The sequence below is a fragment of the Oncorhynchus masou genome, chromosome 31 (assembly GCF_036934945.1).
Source record: "Oncorhynchus masou masou isolate Uvic2021 chromosome 31, UVic_Omas_1.1, whole genome shotgun sequence".
Classification (NCBI taxonomy): Eukaryota; Metazoa; Chordata; class Actinopteri; order Salmoniformes; family Salmonidae; genus Oncorhynchus; species Oncorhynchus masou.
Window position 1 is genome coordinate 94,192,041 of NC_088242.1, and position 21,858 is coordinate 94,213,898.

General features: G+C 40.7%; 1 protein-coding gene across 3 annotated transcripts; it reads left to right on the forward strand.

The window, feature by feature from the left end:
* The first annotated feature begins 333 nt into the window (after positions 1 to 333).
* hykk.2 (hydroxylysine kinase, tandem duplicate 2) lies at positions 334 to 21,409 on the forward strand. Of its 3 annotated transcripts, none has more exons than XM_064952596.1 (5): positions 334 to 377; positions 1,982 to 2,290; positions 16,913 to 17,055; positions 19,481 to 19,661; positions 20,159 to 21,409. In XM_064952596.1, exons 2-5 carry the CDS (start codon positions 1,987 to 1,989, stop codon positions 20,629 to 20,631), a joined length of 1,101 nt encoding a protein of 366 aa, XP_064808668.1. In that variant the 5' UTR covers positions 334 to 377; positions 1,982 to 1,986; the 3' UTR covers positions 20,632 to 21,409. The 3 variants fall into 3 exon arrangements, with proteins under 3 accessions (XP_064808668.1, XP_064808665.1, XP_064808666.1); XM_064952593.1 differs by lacking the exon at positions 334 to 377 and adding an exon at positions 583 to 652; XM_064952594.1 differs by lacking the exon at positions 334 to 377 and adding an exon at positions 583 to 652 and having other exon boundaries at positions 19,511 to 19,661.
* The last annotated feature ends 449 nt before the right edge of the window (positions 21,410 to 21,858 follow it).

A 21,858-nucleotide genomic window follows, 5' to 3' on the forward strand; every position in this document is an offset into this window, starting at 1 on the left:
AATATATATGTCCAATAAACAGACGTTCAAAAGTCGGAATGTAAAGCAAAAACGACTGGAAAGTTATTCAAAAGCAGGTGTAGTGAATCAAGCATATTGGGGTTAACTGAAATAGGTCAAAGTATATATTTTAAATGTTCTAATTTATTTTATCTTTATTTAACTAGGCAAGATGAACTCAACAACATTGACATATGTAACAGGGTTATATTGGTGATTCCACTTGCCACTTTATTGTTAAGCCAATGGGTTTTTGGCTTGAGCTTGTCTTGCCTTCACCTACTCAACATGGCATCTTATTGGCTGGTTTGCGTAGCATGCTTACGAGGGGGATGTTCCAGTTAGAATCGTTCCAGTGAACAAGCACCAAACCAGCGGTAAGCACCGTACATCAAAAGTGATTATTTCAATGTACAATTTATATCAAATTGTTTGTAAATGTTATTCGAACATCACACATAAGATGCAGCGGTTTTTGGAGAATATTTGTTGTGCATTTTGTTGTAAAGAATTCCCGCCAGTACTAGCTAGCAACTTACTGTGTCTGGTGGGGGGGTGGGGGGGGTTAATATATTTTATACAGTGAGTGAGTGCAGAGTTGGATGGTGAGACGTGCATTGCATGACGTGCAGTTTTGTGTCGTTCCTATCAGGTACATTGTTAAAGATATTATATTGTATATTGTAACAAAAAAAATGTATGGCCACACAACAGCAGCTGAATGGAAGCCTACAGTATGTGGCCGAGCTTCGATACAGCCATGGCCATGTGTAGACTTGACAGTTCATGTCGTTTTTAGTATTCTGATCATAGTTCTGACCACGGAATTACGAACGAGTCAATGTGTCCGGATTACCCTATTCACACACTGTTCAAGTGGCCAGGATGCATTCAACAATTGTTGGAATAGGCTAAATATGATGACATTACAACTACTTGATGGCTGTAGCTAAGTAGCCAGCTGACCTATGTAGCAAGCAACGCTAAAGGGATTTTAAAAAGGGTTAGCAGAAGTCTAGACCCAACAACAAAATAAATCGTTTTTCTTAATATTCGCTAGAAGTCTAGTATTTATGAGTCTAGGAACGGATTTCATCCGAAGTTCTAATGAAAAGGTGCCTCGGTTCCAAAACACACCTTTTCTGGAGACTTGTGCCACTTGCTGGAGGGGTGCTGATAACGTCGCCCACTGTATGTGTTTTCCGTAGCCTGATTGCGTCCAGAGTGAGAAACCTGCACACAATGTAGCCCTGCCAGATCTGGAAAAACAAAGCGAGTTATGCGCGTCTAGTACCGTATTTTCAATGCGATTTTCTTATTCTGATAGCAATGTCGAAGGTTTCTATATTCGGGTTGCAGCGAAGCAAATGTGGCTGTACTTGAACTTTTCAAATATCTCATGTGCCTTGGCATGTTAACTATCTTGATAGCTATGTCCTTTACATTTAACAATGTTTGTGTTACCAGAAAATGACAAAACAGTTAGCTAGTTGTTTTAGATTAGAAAGTACTTTGTGACTTGTAAACATTGATTATTTTAATACCAATTGCATTCGAGATGGTTTTTAAAATATATTCAGGTAGGTCCTTCCCCGTTTCGTTCCATTTAATTCAGTTCAAGAAACGTTCTGGAACAGAATTGACATAATGAATATACCCAAGAAAAATATTAGATTGAGAAATATTTGGGGCGGCAGGGTAGCCTAGCGGTTAGAGCATTGGACTAGTATCCGAAAGGTTGCAAGTTCAAATCCCCAAGCTGACATCTGTCGTTCTGCCCCTGAATAAGCAGTTAACCCACTGTTCCTAGGCTGTCATTGAAAATAAGAATTTGTTCTTAACCAACTTGCCTGGTTAAAAAAAAATCTAAATATATATATAATTATTTTTTAAATATATATTTTTAACCAGGCAAGTCGGTTAAATGACTAATGATTACACCCCCGTCGTGACCTTTTTTCTTTGCATGCCTTCTCTCTAGCATCAATGGCATTAGCGGAATCTAAACCAAACCTCAGCCATCTACAGGTGTCTGAGCTAGTGAAGAGGCTCTTTGACTTGACGCCGTCCCAGATTCACCCGCTGCCCAGCTACGATGACCAGAACTTCCGCTTGGTGGTCAGTGAGGACAACGAGTACGTCCTGAAGGTAATGAACTCTGAGGACAGTCAGAACCCCACTCTGCTGGAGCTGCAGTCTCATGCCATGACCTTCCTGCACAAGAAGGGGCTTCCTGCCCAGACAGTTCTCCCCACCACCTCAGGACAAGTCATGAGCCTGGAGGACATCGGTATGTATGAAGCTCACACAAGACTGAGCCTTTGGGAGATGCTCTGGGAATCACCAGATGTTACTGTATGATCATGGTTTAATTGCATGTTAAGGCCTATTAACAAAAATCAGTGTCAGCTGGTTTTCTCTTCTTCCTGGTACTTAGTCAATCTATTTAGTAGAAATGGGCACGTATAGGGCATTCCATACGGGAGTGACGCAAAGATATTTATAATGTTTTGGATCTTCCTGAAATGAAATCCTCTGGATTTAATTTCAGGAAGATCCAAAACATAAAAATCTTGTGGCCAATCTTGTATGGAATTGCCCACATTGAAATCAATAAAATAGTTTTTGATACAATATACAGTGTGTTATACTATCATTCAAAAACTTTGGGGTCACTTAGAAATGTCCTTGTTTTTGAAAGAAAAGCACTTTTTCTTTTTTGTCCATTTTGAAATGACATCAAATTAGAAATACAGTGCAGACAGTGTTAATGTTGTAAATGACTCTTGTAGCTGAAAACTGCGGATTTTTAATGGAATATCTACATAGGTGTACAGAGGCCCATTGTCAACAAACATCACTCCTGTGTTCCAATGGCACGTTGTGTTAGCTAATCCAAGTTTATCATTTTAAAAGGATATTTGATTATCACCCGAAAACCCTTTTGCAATTATGTTAGCACAGCTGAAAACTGTTGTTCTGATTTAAAGGACAACAGTTCTTTCCTGTTCTTTAGACTAGTTGAGTATCTGGAGCGTCAGCATTTGTGGGTTCGATTACAAAATGGTCAGAAACAAATACCTTTCTTCTGAAACTCCTCAGTCTGTTCTTGTTCTGAGAAATGAAGGCTATTCCATGTGAGAAATTGCCATTAAGATATTGTACAATGCTGTGTACTACTCCCTTCACAGAACCGGACAAACTGGCTCTAACCAGAATAGAAAGAGGAGTGGGAGGCCCCCGGTGCATAACTGAGCAATAGGACAAGTACATTAGAGTGTCTAGTTTGAGAAAGACGCCTCAAGTCCGCAACTGGCAGCTTCATTAAATCATACCCGCAAATCACCAGTCTCAACGTCAACAGTGAAGAGGTGACTTCGGGATGTTGGCCTTCTAGGCAGAGTTGCAAAGAAAAAGCCATATCTCAGACTGACCAATGAAAAGATTAAGATAGTCAAAAGAACAGACACTGGACAGAAGAACTCTGTAATCTTTCTAGGGTAGGTGGGACGGTAGCCTCCCACCTAGCCAATATCCAGTGAGATTGCAGAGCGCGTAATTCAAAAATACTATATTCAAATATTTAACATTCTTGAAAATGTGTTATACATCAAAATAAAGCTTAACTTATTGTTAATCCAGCCGCGTGTCAGATTTCAAAAGGGCTTTACGCCCCCCCCCCCCCCTCCTTTCCTTCACTAGGCACTTTACATTCTAGCGTGTCTTCTTCAGATATCGTTTACAGTTCGTTTTCCCAACGGCACTTGTAACTTTTGCCTGTCACATTTCATGGCCCTTGATCATGTCCCGATTTTAATATCCAAGTAGATACTTCCGTTTCCCCCACGTACACGAGTCTCTCACCTGAGATTGTTCTCTCTCTCCACGCTCACTCCACACGCGCTCTCAGCACCCCCGCCCTGGTTTATGGCTCGGATCAGATAGGAGGGGTAAAGGTCACTGTCTCTCATTGCCTTTGTCGCTCTTTCTTCAGCCAGTGAGGCAGGGTTTTGAGGTTTACACACACCGTCTATGGTCAAATTATTCCTACCATGCATTAAGACACAATCTGACGATACCTTCCATGATAACTGTTAAGATCTGTGCTTTTTGAGGTTAAGTTCATTCCATTTGCTTCAGGAAACCAGACAAACCTTGACGATATGATGAATTATGACATGAACCTTTTCTTAATAACATCTCTAAGACAAATGTCAAAAAGCATAAAACCATTTTCTAACCATTTTCTCCCTTATTCTACTGGCGACCTCTAGGAAGAGTTATCGTTCAGTTAACACCCTAACCCCTCGCAGAATTCCCACTCCAGGATCCCAATCTGGTGGCGATTGTATCAAAACACATGAAATCAGCAATACATATATCACAATCCATTTGAAGTAACTGTCATCCCTTATTAACATATATTTTCCTTTCTATATGCAGCCTGAACACAGTACCACTGTATAAGTAGCACAAAGACCAGGACCTCAGGGAACTGGTCATTTCCCACTTTTGCTCATGTGACAAAAACAACATGTTAAATCAAAAAATAAACAAATTCGAATAACTAATCAATTTAGAATTATAACTCCCTACAGAAATAATAATCTGAAGTAATGGTACAATTTTGATAGAGACGGGTGATTCCTCATTAATTTTATAATTAAATCCCACTGTTCCGTTAATTTCTAATGAGATCATTTCTCATTAGTATTTTTTTGTTCTCTCCCTGTCCTCCGGAAACCATTTAAATACCTCTTCAAAACACTTCCATCATCCTGCATACCCAATTTAATTAAAAAGACCCCTTCTAATAAATCCCACAACATGGCGACAGTATCTCTCCACCGAGTCTAACGATTCACTGGTCTCCTTTTCCCCATGTGGTTCTCAATAACCACCGCACCGCATAAACAAATTAAGTTACTTTTAGGTTTGGTAACCCCTATTCTAATTCCTCGTGACCCCCTCTTTTGTCCATTCCAGAATTAGATGACATAAAATGTAAATGTATAAAAAATAAAAAAACGGCTTAAAATATCTAATGATTTCAACAAACCTTAAGGCCTTCTGAGTTTGCAAGGAGTGTTTGTCCATATTTAAATGTGTTAACTTTAGAATCCATTCCCCTGGCATTTCGCCTAGAATCTTCAAATCTAATTCATTTCTAAAGCCCTTATATCAGCTGATATCTCAAAGTGCTGTACAGAAACCCAGCCTAAAACCCCCAAACAGCAAGCAATGCAGGTGTAGAAGCACGGTGGCTAGGAAAAACTCCCTAGAAAGGCCGAAACCTAGAGCAACAGGCTATGAGGGGTGGCCAGTCCTCTTCTGGCTTCTGTCCTCTTCTGGTGGAGATTATATCAGAACATGGCCAAGATGTTGAAATGTTCATAAATGACCAGCAAGGTATAATAATAATAATAATAATAATAATAATAATAATAATAATAATAATAATCACAGTAGTTGTCGAGGGTGCAGCAAGTCAGCAGCTCAGGAGTAAATGTCAGCTGGCTTTTCATAGCCGATCATTAAGAGTATCTCTACCACTCCTGCTGTCTTTCTGTCCGGTGAATAGGTCAGGGTTCCATAGCCGCAGGCAGAACAGTTGAAACTGAAGCAGCAGCACAGCCAGGTGGACTGGGGACAGCAAGGAGTCATCATGCCAGGTAGTCCTGGGGCATGGTCCGAGGGCTCAGGTCCTCCGAGAGAAAGAGAGACTTAGAGAGAGCATACTTAAATTCACACAGGACACCGGATAAGACAGGAGAAGTACTCCAGATATAACAGACTGACCCCAGCCTCCCGACACATAAACTCCTGCAGAATAAATACTGGAGGCTGAGACAGGAGGGGTCAGGAGACACTATGGCCCCATCCGAAGATACCCCCAGACAAACAGGCAGGAAATAACCCCACCCACTTTGCCAAAGCACAGCCCCCACACCACTAGAGGGATATCTTCAACCACCAACTTACCATCCTGAGACAAGCCTGAGTATAGCCCACAAAGATCTCCTCCACGGCACAGTGACTCAACCTACTCAAGTGACTCACCCCTTCTAGGGACGGCATGGAAGAGCAGTGACTCAGCCCCTGTAATAGGGTTGGAGGCAGGGAATCCCAGTGTAGAGAGGGGAACCGGCCAGGCAGAGACAGCAAGGGCGGTTCGTTGCTCCAGAGCCTTTCCGTTCACCTTCAGACTCCTGGGCCAGACTACACTCAATCATATGACCTACTGACCGTAGCGTACGTTTAGGTATGTACGGCAGGACCAAATCAGAAAGAAAGGTAGGAGCAAGCCCATGTAATGCTTTGTAGGTTAGCAGTAAAACCTTGAAATAAGCCCATGCCTTAACAGGAAGCCAGTGTAGGGAGGCTAGCACTGGAGTAATATGATCAAATTTTTTAGTTCTAGTCAGGATTCTAGCAGCCGTATTTTGCACTAACTGAAGTTTATTTAGTGATTTATCCGGGTAGCCGGAAAGTAGAGCATTGCAGTAGTCTAACCTAGAAGTAACAAAAGCATGAATACATTTTTCTGCATCATTTATGGACACAAAGTTTCTGATTTCTGCAATGTTATGTAGATGGAAAAAAGCTTGATATTAGAGGTCGACCGATTATGATTTTTCAATGCCGATACCGATTATTGGAGGACAAAAAAAAGCCGATACCGATTATTCGGACGATTTTGAAAATGTATTTGTAATAATGACAATTACAACAATACTGAATGAACACTTATTTTAACTTAATATAATGCATCAATAAAATCCATTTAGCCTCAAATAAGTAATGAAACTTGTTCAATTTGGTTTAAATAATGCAAAAACAAAGAGTTGGAGAAGAAAGTAAAAGTGCAATATGTGCTTTGTAAGAAAGCTAACGTTTAAGTTCCTTGCTCAGAACATGAGAACATATGAAAGTTGGTGGTTCCTTTTAACCAGGAACAAATCGACAACAGCCACCCTCGAATCAGCGTTACCCATACAGTGGAAGGGGAACGACAACTCCAAGTCTCAGAGCGAGTGACGTTTGAAACACTATTAACCCCTCTAACTAGCTAGCCACTTCACATCACATCGTTACACCAGCCTAATCTCGGGAGTTGATAGTCTTGAAGTCATAAACAACAGAGCTGCTGGCAAAACGCACGAAAGTGCTGTTTGAATGAATGCTTATGAGCGTGCTGGTGCCCACCATTGCTCAGTCAGACTGCTCTATCAAATCATAGACTTAATTATAACATTTACATTACATTTACATTTAAGTCATTTGGCAGACGCTCTTATCCAGAGCGACTTACAAATCGGTGCTATAACACACAGAAATACGTGCCTTTGGTCATTAATATGGTCGAATCCGGAAACCGTTCTGTATTCCGTAAAAAAAAAATTAACAGGTGGCATCCATCAGTGTCACCTGCAAGGGAATCGCCGGATCAAAACTGTGTGTCTCCTGAGGTATTTCCAGTTTGTGCCGTTCCCCGCGCGGACTCTCGTTAGGAGATTGAGAGTAAGCCAGAAAGTCTTGAGTCAAACTCCAGACAGAACAGTTGACTAGTTCTAGAGATTCATTGAAGGCTGAGCAAAAAGGCCGATACTAACTTGGCTGATCTGTTTGATAAAGTTGTTCCTGATTCAGTGGTGAGGAACAGTGCTCAGTGTTATTTTCTTCTTCATGGGCTGTTGGTCAGGAAATGTGTTCCACACTATGATCAGGGTCTAGGAGAACAAGTCTTTCAAATAGTTGTACCTACTACTTTGCGAAATAAAGTGTTGCAACCTTCACATGGTGATGTGGCAGGTCATATGGGTGTTCGTGAAACCTATGATCACATACTTCATTATTTTTTCTGGCCACGTTTAAAGCGGGATGCTGCTCAGTTTAATACAACTTGTGATACGTGTCAGAGCACAAGCAAGCCAAACCAGGTTGTATAGCCAGCACCTTTGTATCCAATACCAGTTGTAGGGCAACCTTTTGAGCATATTATTATCGATTGTGTTGGGCCTTTACCAAGGTCCAAGTCAGGTCATAGCTACTTATTAACTGTTATGTGTTAAGCAACCAGATATCCGGCAGATCTGGTCAAATCTTCTCAACGGAAAATGAAACTTAAATATGACAGACAGGCTGAGCTGCGTGAGTTTAGTCCCGGTGATTGTGTACTTGCTCTTCTGCCTCTTGTAAGTTCACCTTTTCAGGCAAAATACTGTGGTCCCCTCAATGTGTTGTGTAAAGTGTCAGATTTGAACTATCTTATTGAAACCCCTGGTCATAGGAAGTCCTCTATATTATGCCATGTGAACCTGTTAAAATATTATCACTCCCGTGATCTAAGCAAAGTAGAAGGCACTCCAGCGGTGAGGACAGCGTTGACTGCTGCTCCAGTCACTGCATCTTGTGGCTTTAATTTGGTGGAGGGGGGAGAAGAGGAGGACGTTAGGGTTTCGGATGAGGTCTTACAAGGTCGGTTGAAAAACTCCGACTTTGCAAAACCTTGGGGTTTTGGTAGATCATTTAGACTCTGAGAAACGTGATGAATTGATAGCTCTTATTAGAAACTACCCTGTTTTGTTTTCTGACACTTACTGTAATTTAATTATACCAATGTGTTTTCATTAATTGAATTCCCTTAATCTATTTTATGAGAATTTGTAAGATTCTTGTTTGCATAAAATAGATGGAGACCAGTCTTATCATTTCATTGCTCCTAAAATGAATCTCCTCCTCCAGACCGGGACAAAGGGAACTTTAAAGGTTCATTCTGAGTTCATTCTGGCCCCCAGCACATACACAGGACACACAATACAACTGAATTACCTTTTGACTCCTCACCATTATCGATCACCACTTAGCTGACAGTTCTAATTAACAGAACCTAGGAATGCACTCACTGTCTTATCTAAAACACCCCAGAGCTAAGTTTTGTCGGTTCAACCATAGGTTAACTACCTTATCTGTTTACTTAATCCACAACCCATTTCTTCCTAGTTGGAATGGTGGTCATTAACTTTAATTACTCCTTGTCTGTGTCACACAATCCCTTATGAACTCATACTGTTAATAAGATGTAATTAAACAGAGTATAAGTTTACTTAGTTACAGTTCTATTTAAAATGAGGATATTGTTTATTCATAATATTTCTAACAGACACTCCATCGCAAACCCACTTAATTGAGCATGATATAGACATCGAAGATGCTAAGCCTATCAAAAAGAGATTTTATCGTGTATCTGAGGAGAAGAGATTGAAACTGGAAACAGAGGTGCAGTATATGTTGGACAATTGTATTGCGGAGCCATGTTGTTCAAATTGGGCTTCACCCTGTCTTTTGGTCAAAAAGTCTGATTCCACTTTCAGATCTTGCACTGATAATAGAAAAGGTAACAATGTTACTAAAGCAGACCTTTACCCTATTCCTAGGATGGAGGACTGTATTGATCAAGTTGGGTCAGCAAAGTATGTTAGCAAATGGGATCTTTTAAAGGGATATTGGCAAGTACCCCTTACCAAAAGAGTTTGTGAGATTACTGCCTTTATAACTCTGTCTGGTTTGTTCTCCTATACAGTGATGCCTTTCGGCTTGCGGAATGCTCCAGCCACCTTCCAGAGGCTAATGAATCGGGTGGTCTCAGGTCTGGAAGGGTGTGTCGTGTATTTGGACGACGTGGTCGTCTACTCAGACTCCTGGGAGGAGCTTGTTTGGAGAGTGCAAAAGCCCTGTTCGAAAGACTGGTGTGGGCCAGGTTGACTATTAATTTGGCAAAATGTGAGTTTACCAAAGCTACAGTCACATACCTAGGCAAGGTTGTTGGTCAGGGTTTTGTCTGTCCCGTGGAAGCCAAGGTCCAGGCTGTGAAGCATTTCCCACAGCCCTCCACAAAGACAGAACTGATGCACTTCCTGGGAATGGCGGGGTACTGCCGCGCTTTCTGTAAACTTTTCAGTAGTAGTGTCCCCCCCTGACCAATCTGTTGAAGGCCAAGGCTTAATTTATCTGGTCCACCCAGTGCCAAGAGGCATTTGATGCAGTTAAGGCTCTTTTGTGTTTGGCACCTGTGTTGGCAGCACCAAATTTTAGGAAACCTTTCAAATTGCAGGTAGACGCCAGTCAAATTGGCACTGGTGCTGTGCTTCTCCAGGAGAATGATAACAATGTTGAGTGTCCAGTCAGTTTCTTCTCCCGGAAATTTAATAAGTATCAAAATATTCTGTAATTGAAAAGGAGGCTTTAGGTCTCATTTGGGCTTTACACTTCACAGGGCTTTTACTTCGAGGTCTATGTTGGTTCTGGTTTGACCCCTTTAACTGTGTTCACTGACTACAACCCACTTGTTTTTCTGCTCTGTCCCGTGCTCCTTTAACCTAGTTTGTATCTTCTCCCTGCTGACCCCTACGGGCTGTCTGCGCCTCTTTCCTCTTAAATTGCTCCCCAGGTACCAGGGCTGCCGAGTTTGAGGGGTGGACAGTCAGTTGGGGGACACGGGGCTCCTACTAGGAGCCGGGACTGGTATCCTTTTTTTGGGGGGGGGGGGGGGGGGGTGGAATTTGAATTGTTTTGAATATGTTGGAGCAAATTGGGTTGAGGGTGGGACCCTCATTTTACGGGGTGTGTGTGTGTGTGTGGGGGGGGGGGCTCCTCTGGGGTGTGTGGGGGGGGGGGTGTCACGGCTCCTCTGCAGTGCAGGGGCGGCTCCTCCTGCAGGTAGAGGAGGGTCGTTAGTGATTGGAGTCACCTGGGCTCAGGGTATTTAAACGGCTTCATTAATCACTCCTTCTCTCTCCTCCTCCAGGTATGAACCTGTTTTGTTTGTTCTTTTGTAGTTTTGCATAGTTTTCACTCAGTCATTCACACACACAGATTCACACATCCCTGCACTTTACCTACAACTTACATTATGATACTTCCACACCTCATACCTTTTTCTTAGTTTAAAGTTAATAGTTTGTTTATAATATTTTTTTTTTTTTAATTGGCCTATACCTGTTCGCATCCCCTCATTTTTGCCACAGGCTATGAGCCAGCCTGTGACACTTATGTCTGAAACACAAGCTTCTAGCAAGGGCAATTTTGGGGCTTCACCATGTTTCATTGAAATGTACACCTGTGTGTCATCCGCATTGCAGTGAAAGTTAACATTATGTTTTCGAATGACATCCCCAAGAGGTAAAATGTATGGTGAAGACGATAGTGGTCCTAAAACGGAACCTTGAGGAACACCGAAATGTACAGTTTTGTCAGAGGACAATCCATTCATAGAGACAAACTGATATCTTTCCGACAGATAAGATCTAAACCAGGCCAGAACTTGTCCGTGTAGACAGGATTGGGTTTCCAATCTCTCCTCACTAAGTTCCCCAATAGAATGTGATCAATGGTATCATAAGCAGCTCGAAGGTCTAGGAGCACGAGGACAGATGCAGAGCCTTGGTCTGACGCCATTAAAAGGTCATTTACCACCTTCACAATTGCAGTCTCGGTGCTATGAATGGGTCTAAAACTAGACTGAAGCATTATGTGTACATTGTTTGTCTTCAGGAAGGCAGTGAGATGCTGCACAACAGCTTTTTCTAAAATTTGAGAGGAATGGAAGATTCGATATAGGCCAATTCATTTTTTTATATTTTCTGGGTCAAGGTTTGGCTTTTTCAAGAGGCTTTATTACTGCCACTTTTAGTGAGTTTGGTACACATCCGGTGGATAGAGAGACGTTTATTATGTTCAACATAGGAGGGCCAAGCACAGGAAGCAGCTCTTTCAGTAGTTTAGTTGGAATATCCAGTATGCAGCTTGAAGGTTGAGAGGCCATGATTATTTTCATCATTGTGTCAAGAGATATAGTACTAAAACACTTGAGTGTCTCTCTTGATCCTAGGTCCTGGCAGAGTTGTGCAGACTCAGGACAACTGAGCTTTGGAGGAATACGCAGATTTAAAGAGTCCGTAATTTGCTTTCTTATGATCATGATCTTGTTCTCAAAGAAGTTTATGAATGTATTACTGCTGAAGTGAAAGCCATCCTCTCTTGGGGAATGCAGCGTTTTAGTTAGCTTTTCGACAGTATCAAAGACATTTCGGCTTGTTCTTATTTTCCTCAATTAAGTTGGAAAAATAGGATGATCGAACAGCAGTGATGGCTCTTCAATACTGCATGGTACTGTCTTTCCAAGCTAGCCGGAAGACTTCCAGTTTGTGGCGCAATTTCAGTTCCAATTTTCTGGAAGCTTGCTTCAGAGCTCGGGTATTTCTGTGTACCAGGGAGCTAGTCTCTTATGACATTTTTTAGGGGTGCGACTGCATCTAGGGTATTGTGCAAGGTTAAATTGAGTTCCTCAGTTAGGTGGTTAACTGATTTTTGTCCTCTGACATCCTTGGGTAGGCAGAGGGAATCTGGAAGGGCATCAAAGAATCTTTGTGTTGTCTGTGAATTTATAGCATGACTTTTGAGGCTCCTTGGTTGGGATCTGATCAGGTTACTTGTTGCAATTGCAAACATAATAAAATGGTGGTCTGATAGTCCAGGATTATGAGGAAAAACATTAAGATCCACAACATTTATTCCATGGGAAAAAACTAGGTCCAGAGTATGACTGTGACAGTGAGTAGGTCCAGAGACATGTTGGACAAAACCCACTGAGTCGATGATGGCTCCGAAAGCCTTTTGGAGTGAGTCTGTGGACTTTTCCATGTGAATATTAATATCACCCAAAATTTGAATATTATCTGCTATGACTTCAAGGTCCGATAGGAATTCGGGGAACTCTGAGGAACGCAGTGTATGGCCCAGGAGGCCTGTAAAAAGTATATAAGGCCAGGAGGCCTGTAAAAAGCTATAAAAAGTGATTGAGTAAGCTGCATAGATTTCATGACTAGAAGCTCAAAATACATTTTTCTTTTTTTTGTAAATTGAAATTATCGTAAATGTTAGCAACACCTCTGCCTTTGCGGGATGCATGGTCACTAGGCTTTTTCAAGAGAGGCTTTATTACTGCCACATTTAGTGAGTTTGGTACACATCCGGTGGATAGTGCCGTTTTAAAACCGTTTGGAATCCGCAATATTTACATGTGGTTCTCTAAGACTTTCTCTCACCAAGGCAGCTGCCTTAGCCAATTCGTCTCCTTTACGATTACCTATGGCGATTAAAACAAATCATATATTTTATAACTGTACGACGAGTATGGTCTTCACCTTTTCACAACTTCTAATTTACTGGGTAACTGACATGCTTCTAATCATGTCTCTACCTCCAGACCATTTTATTTTATTGGTGTTCCTGTTGCTGTTAACATGCCCCGATGTGACCACAATGTACCGAAATCATGAACTACTCCAAATGCATACCACACTGTGTTCATGTAACTAGAGCCATCTGTACAATGCTTTTCCCGATTCCAGTGCTGTCACTAACAAGTCAGTCCTAGGTTTTGGACCACCCCCCCCTTCCGTCAACTCTGTAAGTGTCTCAGCAATTTCAGAGAATGACTAAATAAAATGTCTAACAAAATTGAAAACTCCTAAAGTGTTCCTGAGCGTGCAAGGAGTGTTTTGGCCGTGCCAAACACTTCCATGGTTTCTACCCGATCCCGGGTAATGTATATCTTGCTCTTAGAAATCGAAAATGCCAAATATGTTACTTCTTGCTTTGCTAGTTGTGCTCGCTCATACGATGCTATATGACCCTGTTCCGAAAAATAGTCAATGTGGTGAGGTCTCGCAAGTGTTTCTTCATCTTTTGACGCTAATAACAAATCATCCACGTATTGTACCAACAGGATGGATCAACAACATTATAGTTACTCCACAATACTAAGCATGTAGAGAATACCATTTTTCCACAACATGCATCCTGTTTGCAACAAGGCACTAAAGTAATACTGCAAGAAATGTGGCAAAACGATTTAACTTTTTGTCCTGAATACAAAGTGTTATGTTTGTGGCCAAATCCAATACAAGACATTACTGAGAACCACTCCATATTTTCAAGCATAGTGGTGGCTGCATCATGTTATGGGTATGCTTGTAATCGTGTATGCTTTATATCTTGTGAATCTGTTCAATTTAAGACTCAGACAACCAGGTTAGGGCAGTTCATAACTAATCAGTGACCTTAATTGATCTTTCAAGTATAAGGGAGGAGTGAACTTGCATATACAGACACTTGGCCGTCCAGCAATTTGAGTTTGTTTCGCCTGGTGTAAAAGTTACATTTAGTTTCTGGAAATATTAATAACAATACTAAAGCACTAGAGAATCAGACCTGGGGGAACCTTCAATACTGCATCACTAGAGAATCAGACCTGGGGAAACCTTCAATACTGCATCACTAGAGAATCAGACCTGGGGGAACCTTCAATACTGCATCACTAGAGAATCAGACCTGGGGGAAACATTCAATACTGAAGCACTAGAGAATCAGACCTGGGGGAAACATTCAATACTGAAGCACTAGAGAATCAGACCTGGGGGAACCTTCAATACTGCATCACTAGAGAATCAGACCTGGGGGAACCTTCAATACTGAAGCACTAGAGAATCAGACCTGGGGGAAACATTCAATACTGCATCACTAGAGAATCAGACCTGGGGAACCTTCAATACTGAAGCACTAGAGAATCAGACCTGGGGGAACCTTCAATACTGAAGCACTAGAGAATCAGACCTGGGGGAAACATTCAATACTGCATCACTAGAGAATCAGACCTGGGGAAACCTTCAATACTGAAGCACTAGAGAATCAGACCTGGGGAACCTTCAATACTGAAGCACTAGAGAATCAGACCTGGGGAACCTTCAATACTGCATCACTAGAGAATCAGACCTGGGGGAAACATTCAATACTGCATCACTAGAGAATCAGACCTGGGGAAACCTTCAATACTGAAGCACTAGAGAATCAGACCTGGGGAAACCTTCAATACTGAAGCACTAGAGAATCAGACCTGGGGAAACCTTCAATACTGAAGCACTAGAGAATCAGACCTGGGGAAACCTTCAATACTGCATCACTAGAGAATCAGACCTGGGGGAACCTTCAATACTGAAGCACTAGAGAATCAGACCTGGGGGAACCTTCAATACTGCATCACTAGAGAATCAGACCTGGGGGAACCTTCAATACTGAAGCACTAGAGAATCAGACCTGGGGGAACCTTCAATACTGAAGCACTAGAGAATCAGACCTGGGGGAACCTTCAATACTGAAGCACTAGAGAATCAGACCTGGGGGAACCTTCAATACTGCATCACTAGAGAATCAGACCTGGGGGAACCTTCAATACTGCATCACTAGAGAATCAGACCTGGGGGAACCTTCAATACTGAAGCACTAGAGAATCAGACCTGGGGGAACCTTCAATACTGAAGCACTAGAGAATCAGACCTGGGGGAACCTTCAATACTGAAGCACTAGAGAATCAGACCTGGGGAACCTTCAATACTGAAGCACTAGAGAATCAGACCTGGGGAAACCTTCAATACTGAAGCACTAGAGAATCAGACCTGGGGGAACCTTCAATACTGAAGCACTAGACAATCAGACCTGGGGGAACCTTCAATACTGAAGCACTAGAGAATCAGACCTGGGGGAAACATTCAATACTGCATCACTAGAGAATCAGACCTGGGGAAACATTCAATACTGCATCACTAGAGAATCAGACCTGGGGGAAACATTCAATACTGAAGCACTAGAGAATCAGACCTGGGGGAACCTTCAATACTGCATCACTAGAGAATCAGACCTGGGGAAACATTCAATACTGCATCACTAGAGAATCAGACCTGGGGGAAACATTCAATACTGAAGCACTAGAGAATCAGACCTGGGGGAACCTTCAATACTGCATCACTAGAGAATCAGACCTGGGGGAAACATTCAATACTGCATCACTAGAGAATCAGACCTGGGGAACCTTCAATACTGCATCACTAGAGAATCAGACCTGGGGAAACATTCAATACTGCATCACTAGAGAATCAGACCTGGGGGAACCTTCAATACTGCATCACTAGAGAATCAGACCTGGGGGAACCTTCAATACTGCATCACGAGAGAATCAGACCTGGGGGAAACATTCAATACTGAAGCACTAGAGAATCAGACCTGGGGGAACCTTCAATACTGCATCACTAGAGAATCAGACCTGGGGGAACCTTCAATACTGCATCACTAGAGAATCAGACCTGGGGGAACCTTCAATACTGCATCACGAGAGAATCAGACCTGGGGGAAACATTCAATACTGCATCACGAGAGAATCAGACCTGGGGGAAACATTCAATACTGAAGCACTAGAGAATCAGACCTGGGGGAACCTTCAATACTGCATCACGAGAGAATCAGACCTGGGGAAACATTCAATACTGCATCACGAGAGAATCAGACCTGGGGGAAACATTCAATACTGAAGCACTAGAGAATCAGACCTGGGGGAACCTTCAATACTGCATCACGAGAGAATCAGACCTGGGGGAAACATTCAATACTGCATCACTAGAGAATCAGACCTGGGGGAAACATTCAATACTGCATCACTAGAGAATCAGACCTGGGGGAAACATTCAATACTGCATCACTAGAGAATCAGACCTGGGGGAAACCTTCAATACTGCATCACGAGAGAATCAGACCTGGGGGAAACCTTCAATACTGCATCACTAGAGAATCTCCAATAATCGGTATCGGCGTTGAAAAATCATAATCGGTCGACCTCTGGCTAGGTTAACGTTAACAGTCAGAGCTGCTTTTTAAAATCTACATTGCCAAGCATCTAGAGGCAGATTTAATTTGATCTTTGTTGACAAGGAGGTGGTGAAACAGGATGAGCTTATATTCCAATTTCCCCCAGAGGGCAGCAGATCTCTTCCAATTACTATTTTTTATTTTTCCCTGGTAGACTGCGGCTTTGGCGTGCAGAAGTACCTGGTGAGACTGCTGACCTATTTACCGGGAACCACCATCGCCAAAGTGCCCTGCTCTCCACAGATCCTGTATGAAGCTGGCAAAATGGCCGCCAAGATGGACACAGTCCTGCAGGAAGTATGATTATCTTCAATTAGTCTGCCTGAGGTGCGTTCAAGTAGGCTAATGTTTGCAAATGTTGCTATTTAAAATGCATACAGTTAGTTTGGCAACATTTTAACTTGAAGAGGGTAAGATATAACACCTCAATTAAATGTGACGTCAAAATATTTTCACTGTTTGCAATGTCTGGCCTTATGGTTTATGCAACATTGTACCCTATATAGACCTACTATGTGGCCGTTGCTGTGGTAAGATAGAGAGAGAAAAGCGCTCCTGTAGTCCAGTGTTTTTGCCCAAACAATTAATATCCTACGGTTGGGATCTTGCGACCAATTTGTCAGTGAAAAGCATGCAGACAAAACAAGCCTTTTGAAATATTTCAACTACAATCGTGGGCTAACACAGGTTGGAAAGCAAATGGCTTCTGCTGAAAAGAGAAGACTCTAATCTGTCAACTGTAGGATACGACATATATTGTATCAACTTCCAAATAGGCCTATAATGCGAACTGTATTGTTTTACAAAGTTAAACAAGTGAGTGGCTTTGGGTATGAGAGCGAGGCCATCGCTGGTGAGTGAGCTGTGCATAAGTGGGTGAGTCAGTAAAACTGGAAAGCTTTTTTGGGACTATAATTGTCTCTGCGGACTGTACAATATGTCTCTCCACAGACCTAGGCCTAGGTTATTGATGGATTCAAGACAAGGTCGTTTTTTTATTGATCTGTTTGTCAGTAGCCTGTCATTTCGATCATTTGTGCAGTGTTTTAAAAAAAATAAAAAGATTCTGCCAGTCTCCACTCATGTAAAATAATGCATGAAATGTTTTTATATAAAACCACATTTTTTTCCCAGACCCGAGGCTACTAAAATTGTTCCCCGTGTGTGCAACTTCTGTAAGCGCGACGGTACGAATGCATGTAATGATAAATAAATAAATGAATAATAATAATAAATAATAAAGATATGCATGTAATGATAAATAAATAAATAATAATAAATAATAAAGATATGCATGTAATGATAAATGAATAAATAATAATAATAATAAATAATAAAAATATGCATGTAATGATAAAGGAATAAATAATAATAATAATAAATAATAAAGATATGCATGTAATGATAAATAAATAATAATTAATAAAGATATGCATGTAATGATAAATAAATGAATAAATAATAATAATAATAAAGATATGCATGTAATGATAAATAAATAATAATAATTAATAAAAATATGCATGTAATGATAAATAAATAATAAAGATATGCATGTAATAATAAATAAATAAATGAATAAATAATAATAAATAATAAAGATATGCATGTAATGATAATAATAATAAATAATAAAGATATGCATGTAATGATAAATAAATAATAATAAATAATAAAGATATGCATGTAATAATGAATAAATAATAATAAATAATAAAGATATGCATGTAATGATAAATAAATAATAATAAATAAAAGATATGCATGTAATGATGAATAAATAAATAAATAATAAAGATATGCATGTAATGCTTTGTTATAAAAGGTATTTTCCTTTTTCATGCATTCTGGTGCCTCTGAGACCACTAGGTCACTTTTTGCTCCCACCTGATTTAAAAAAAAAATGTTTAAATATTTTTTTTTTTTTTACAAATGGAGCTCTGGATGACCCCCTTTGAGTATTGTAGTATCATTCATAAAACCTTTTATTCCATTTATTCAGTATCATTCATGAGTAAATAAAATACCCTTTTTCATGACAACTTCTTGGATGGGGTATGCAAAAGGAAAACACAATTTTTATGGGTGTCTCAGTGTCATATTCACATTTCAAGTAAAGAATGAAGCCAGTAAAAGTGTCATCTCTTTTTAAATGTTTGTTAGGTTTGGCTCAGGGCAAACAAAATTAGCAGTGTTTTTCTAAGCTGTTGAAAAACCATCACAATACATATTATTCTAGGAGGTTGATGCTTATTCTGTGTGAGTGAATACATTTCTCGTATATAGAGAGCAAGAAAATGGGTTCTGTCAATTTGAAATCGTCACAATGGATTGAAATATGCATTGGACATAGAGTAATACTGAAGGCCGTATTAAAATATTTTTTCATATGCTGGATTGTTGGTTTTTGAATGTGAGCTTTGAACGCACCTCTAAATGTTGACCAAACAAAATACTGTCATGATTTTACCCCCATTTCCCTGCATGCTCTATGACCCACTGCTATGCGTGATCAGATGATTTCAAGGAGTTTTGGTTTATATATGATATAATATATATATAACGATTGATTGGCAAACAAATATTTCAGTGTTAATTAAAAAACATAATACATAATTGCTCATAGCTGTAGAACGGCATGTTTTAAAATAAAAAAATGTCTGACAATAATCTGATCGACAGTAGTTAACTCAGTTCACGGTTGATGAGTCTGTTTTTATAGATGGAACATCCTCAACTCCATGTACTACAGAGGGAGAAGTTCATCTGGAGTCTGTCCAACATCCCTCTGCTGGAGCCGTACCTCCATGTAATGGACGGAGATCCTGTACAGCAGGTGGTCAAGTCAGTCATCCAACTATACAAGACTTGTGTTCAGCCCAAACTCGGCTCCTTCCGCAAGTGTGAGTCTCTCCCTTCACCAGCTGTTCTGTCAGAGCTCTCTCTTTTGATAGACCTGGTTCAAATGGAAGAAAACGGACTGGAACAGCGTAGGACTAGTTCATCAAGAGAGGCACATTTTTTGTTTTCCATTGCATGCCACAATGAATATGACCTTCATTTTAACAAAGTAACCAATCTGTTGTAATGATTAACAGGTCAGGTACTGATGCAGGTGGAGAATGTAATGGTTTATAACTGAGCTGTGAAATCAAACCTGGAGTCAAATAGTATTGGTTTTCTTTCAAACTTTCACTGGGCATTATTGAGTTTACTCAGTGCAATGGAACCAATGAAATAGGCCACCAAAGTACAAACCACGCCCATTTGGTACTCTAGGTAGACTCACGCAAACGCTCAAAACATTTGAACGATTTGAATTACTATTTGAGCAAACGTCTGGTACTATTGCACGTGCATATTTGATATGTCAAGTAAACGTGCATTTGTTTCTATGTAGGCATCAACCATGGTGACTTCAATGACCACAACATCTTGGTGCAACCAGATGATTCAACCGGCTACAAAATCTCTGGCATCCTGGACTTTGGGGACATGAGCAGCGGCTACTATGTGTTCGAGCTGGCCATCGCCATCATGTACATGATGATGGAGAACCCCACACCTCTGGATGTGGCAAGAGACGTGCTAGCCGGCTGGGAGAGTGTTATTCCCCTCAACGAAGCCGAGAGGGACGCACTCTACCTGCTGGTGCTCTGTCGCTTCTGCCAGTCCCTGGTTGTTGCCCGCCACACTGTGATGCAGCACCCGGAGAACAAAGATTACCTCATGATCACCACCAAGGCGGGCATCAGTCATCTTTGCCGACTTTGGGAACTGGGCAAGGAAGTGGTGGAGAGGAGGTGGTTTCAGAATGCCGCCCAGTATCCTGGCAAAGAGTGGCCCAATGTTCTCCAAGCCCAAGAGGTTTAAGGGAAGCAGTCTCTCTTGAAGGATATTTCAGGGACTTTCACTTTCTTTTCATAGGCTGTGTGTCCCGATTTATTTTCCCTTCAGCCAGTGCTTTCACCAATCCAAATATTAAATCCATGTGGAGTCTGCAGGTGCACCTTTGTAAGTATTAAAAGGTGCACTCAGCAATATGAAATCATTAAAGTGTGGCGTGCCTCAAGCTGATAGTTGGTTGTCATCCTGTTCTGCATGATAATTTCATATTGCTGAGTCTAGCAGACCCCTTTTAGTAACTCAGTTTTACATGCATTAAGTCATCTCTTAACACTTCCAAAGCTTTGATTTACGAGTTTAAACCCCCCCCGCACGGAATTTGTGCTCTTTTCAAAATGGCATGTTGACATTGTCATACTGTGGATAATGTCTGTTGGGATAATGTCTGTTGGGATGAAGGCCATATGATTATTCAAATGAGTAGGTCGGATGATTTTAGGTGCTTATATGCATAGCAACAATTTACTCTGAATCAGCTGTGGCAATGTCCACAATCCACACTATGTCCTGTGTCAATTTTCATCATTTTTAGGGCTCACTTCAATTGGTGTAACTCACTTTACAAAATAAGCAATTCAGCAGCTATGACCTACATTTAACTAGTGCCTGTTTAAGGAGTCGTTGATGTACCATGATCGGTTGTTAAAATCATATTTTGTACCATGATTGTTTGTTAAAATCATATTTTGTAAGATTCATCTAATTCCGTTGCATAATAAACCTACAAATCTGTGAAATTAAGAAACTTTCAAAGTATTTATTTTATGAAACTGGATATATCAATCAATGAAGCGATGAAGGGATATACAGGCAGGTCTGAACTTATTGGCACCCTTGATAAAGATGAGCAAAAACATACAAATACTGAACAAATATTACATGCTAAAAAAAATTGTACTCTTGTTTTTTTTTACTAATACAATTGCTCAGAGAAGCAGATTTAGTTAAAACAAAATCTAGGGGTAAAAATTATTGGCACCCTTTATAAAGACGAGCAAAAACATACAAATACTGAACTAATATTACATGCTAAAAAAATTGTACTCTTATTTTTTTTTACTAATACAATTGCTCAGAGAAACAAGATTTAGTTCAAACAAAATCTAGGGGTAAAAATTATTGGCACCCCTGTTTTCAATACATTTTCAAAAAATCAAGTCTAATTTTAATTGTCACAAGGCACCAAATACAATT

Excerpts from the sequence above, each read along its gene's own strand:
- hykk.2 (XM_064952593.1), top strand. The coding sequence starts at position 622 with ATGACGTGCAGTTTTGTGTCGTTCCTATCAG. Across the intron at positions 653-1,981 it reads TTTTGTGTCGTTCCTATCAG|CATCAATGGCATTAGCGGAA; the intron begins GTACATTGTTAA and ends CCTTCTCTCTAG. Across the intron at positions 2,291-16,912 it reads CATGAGCCTGGAGGACATCG|ACTGCGGCTTTGGCGTGCAG; the intron begins GTATGTATGAAG and ends TTTCCCTGGTAG.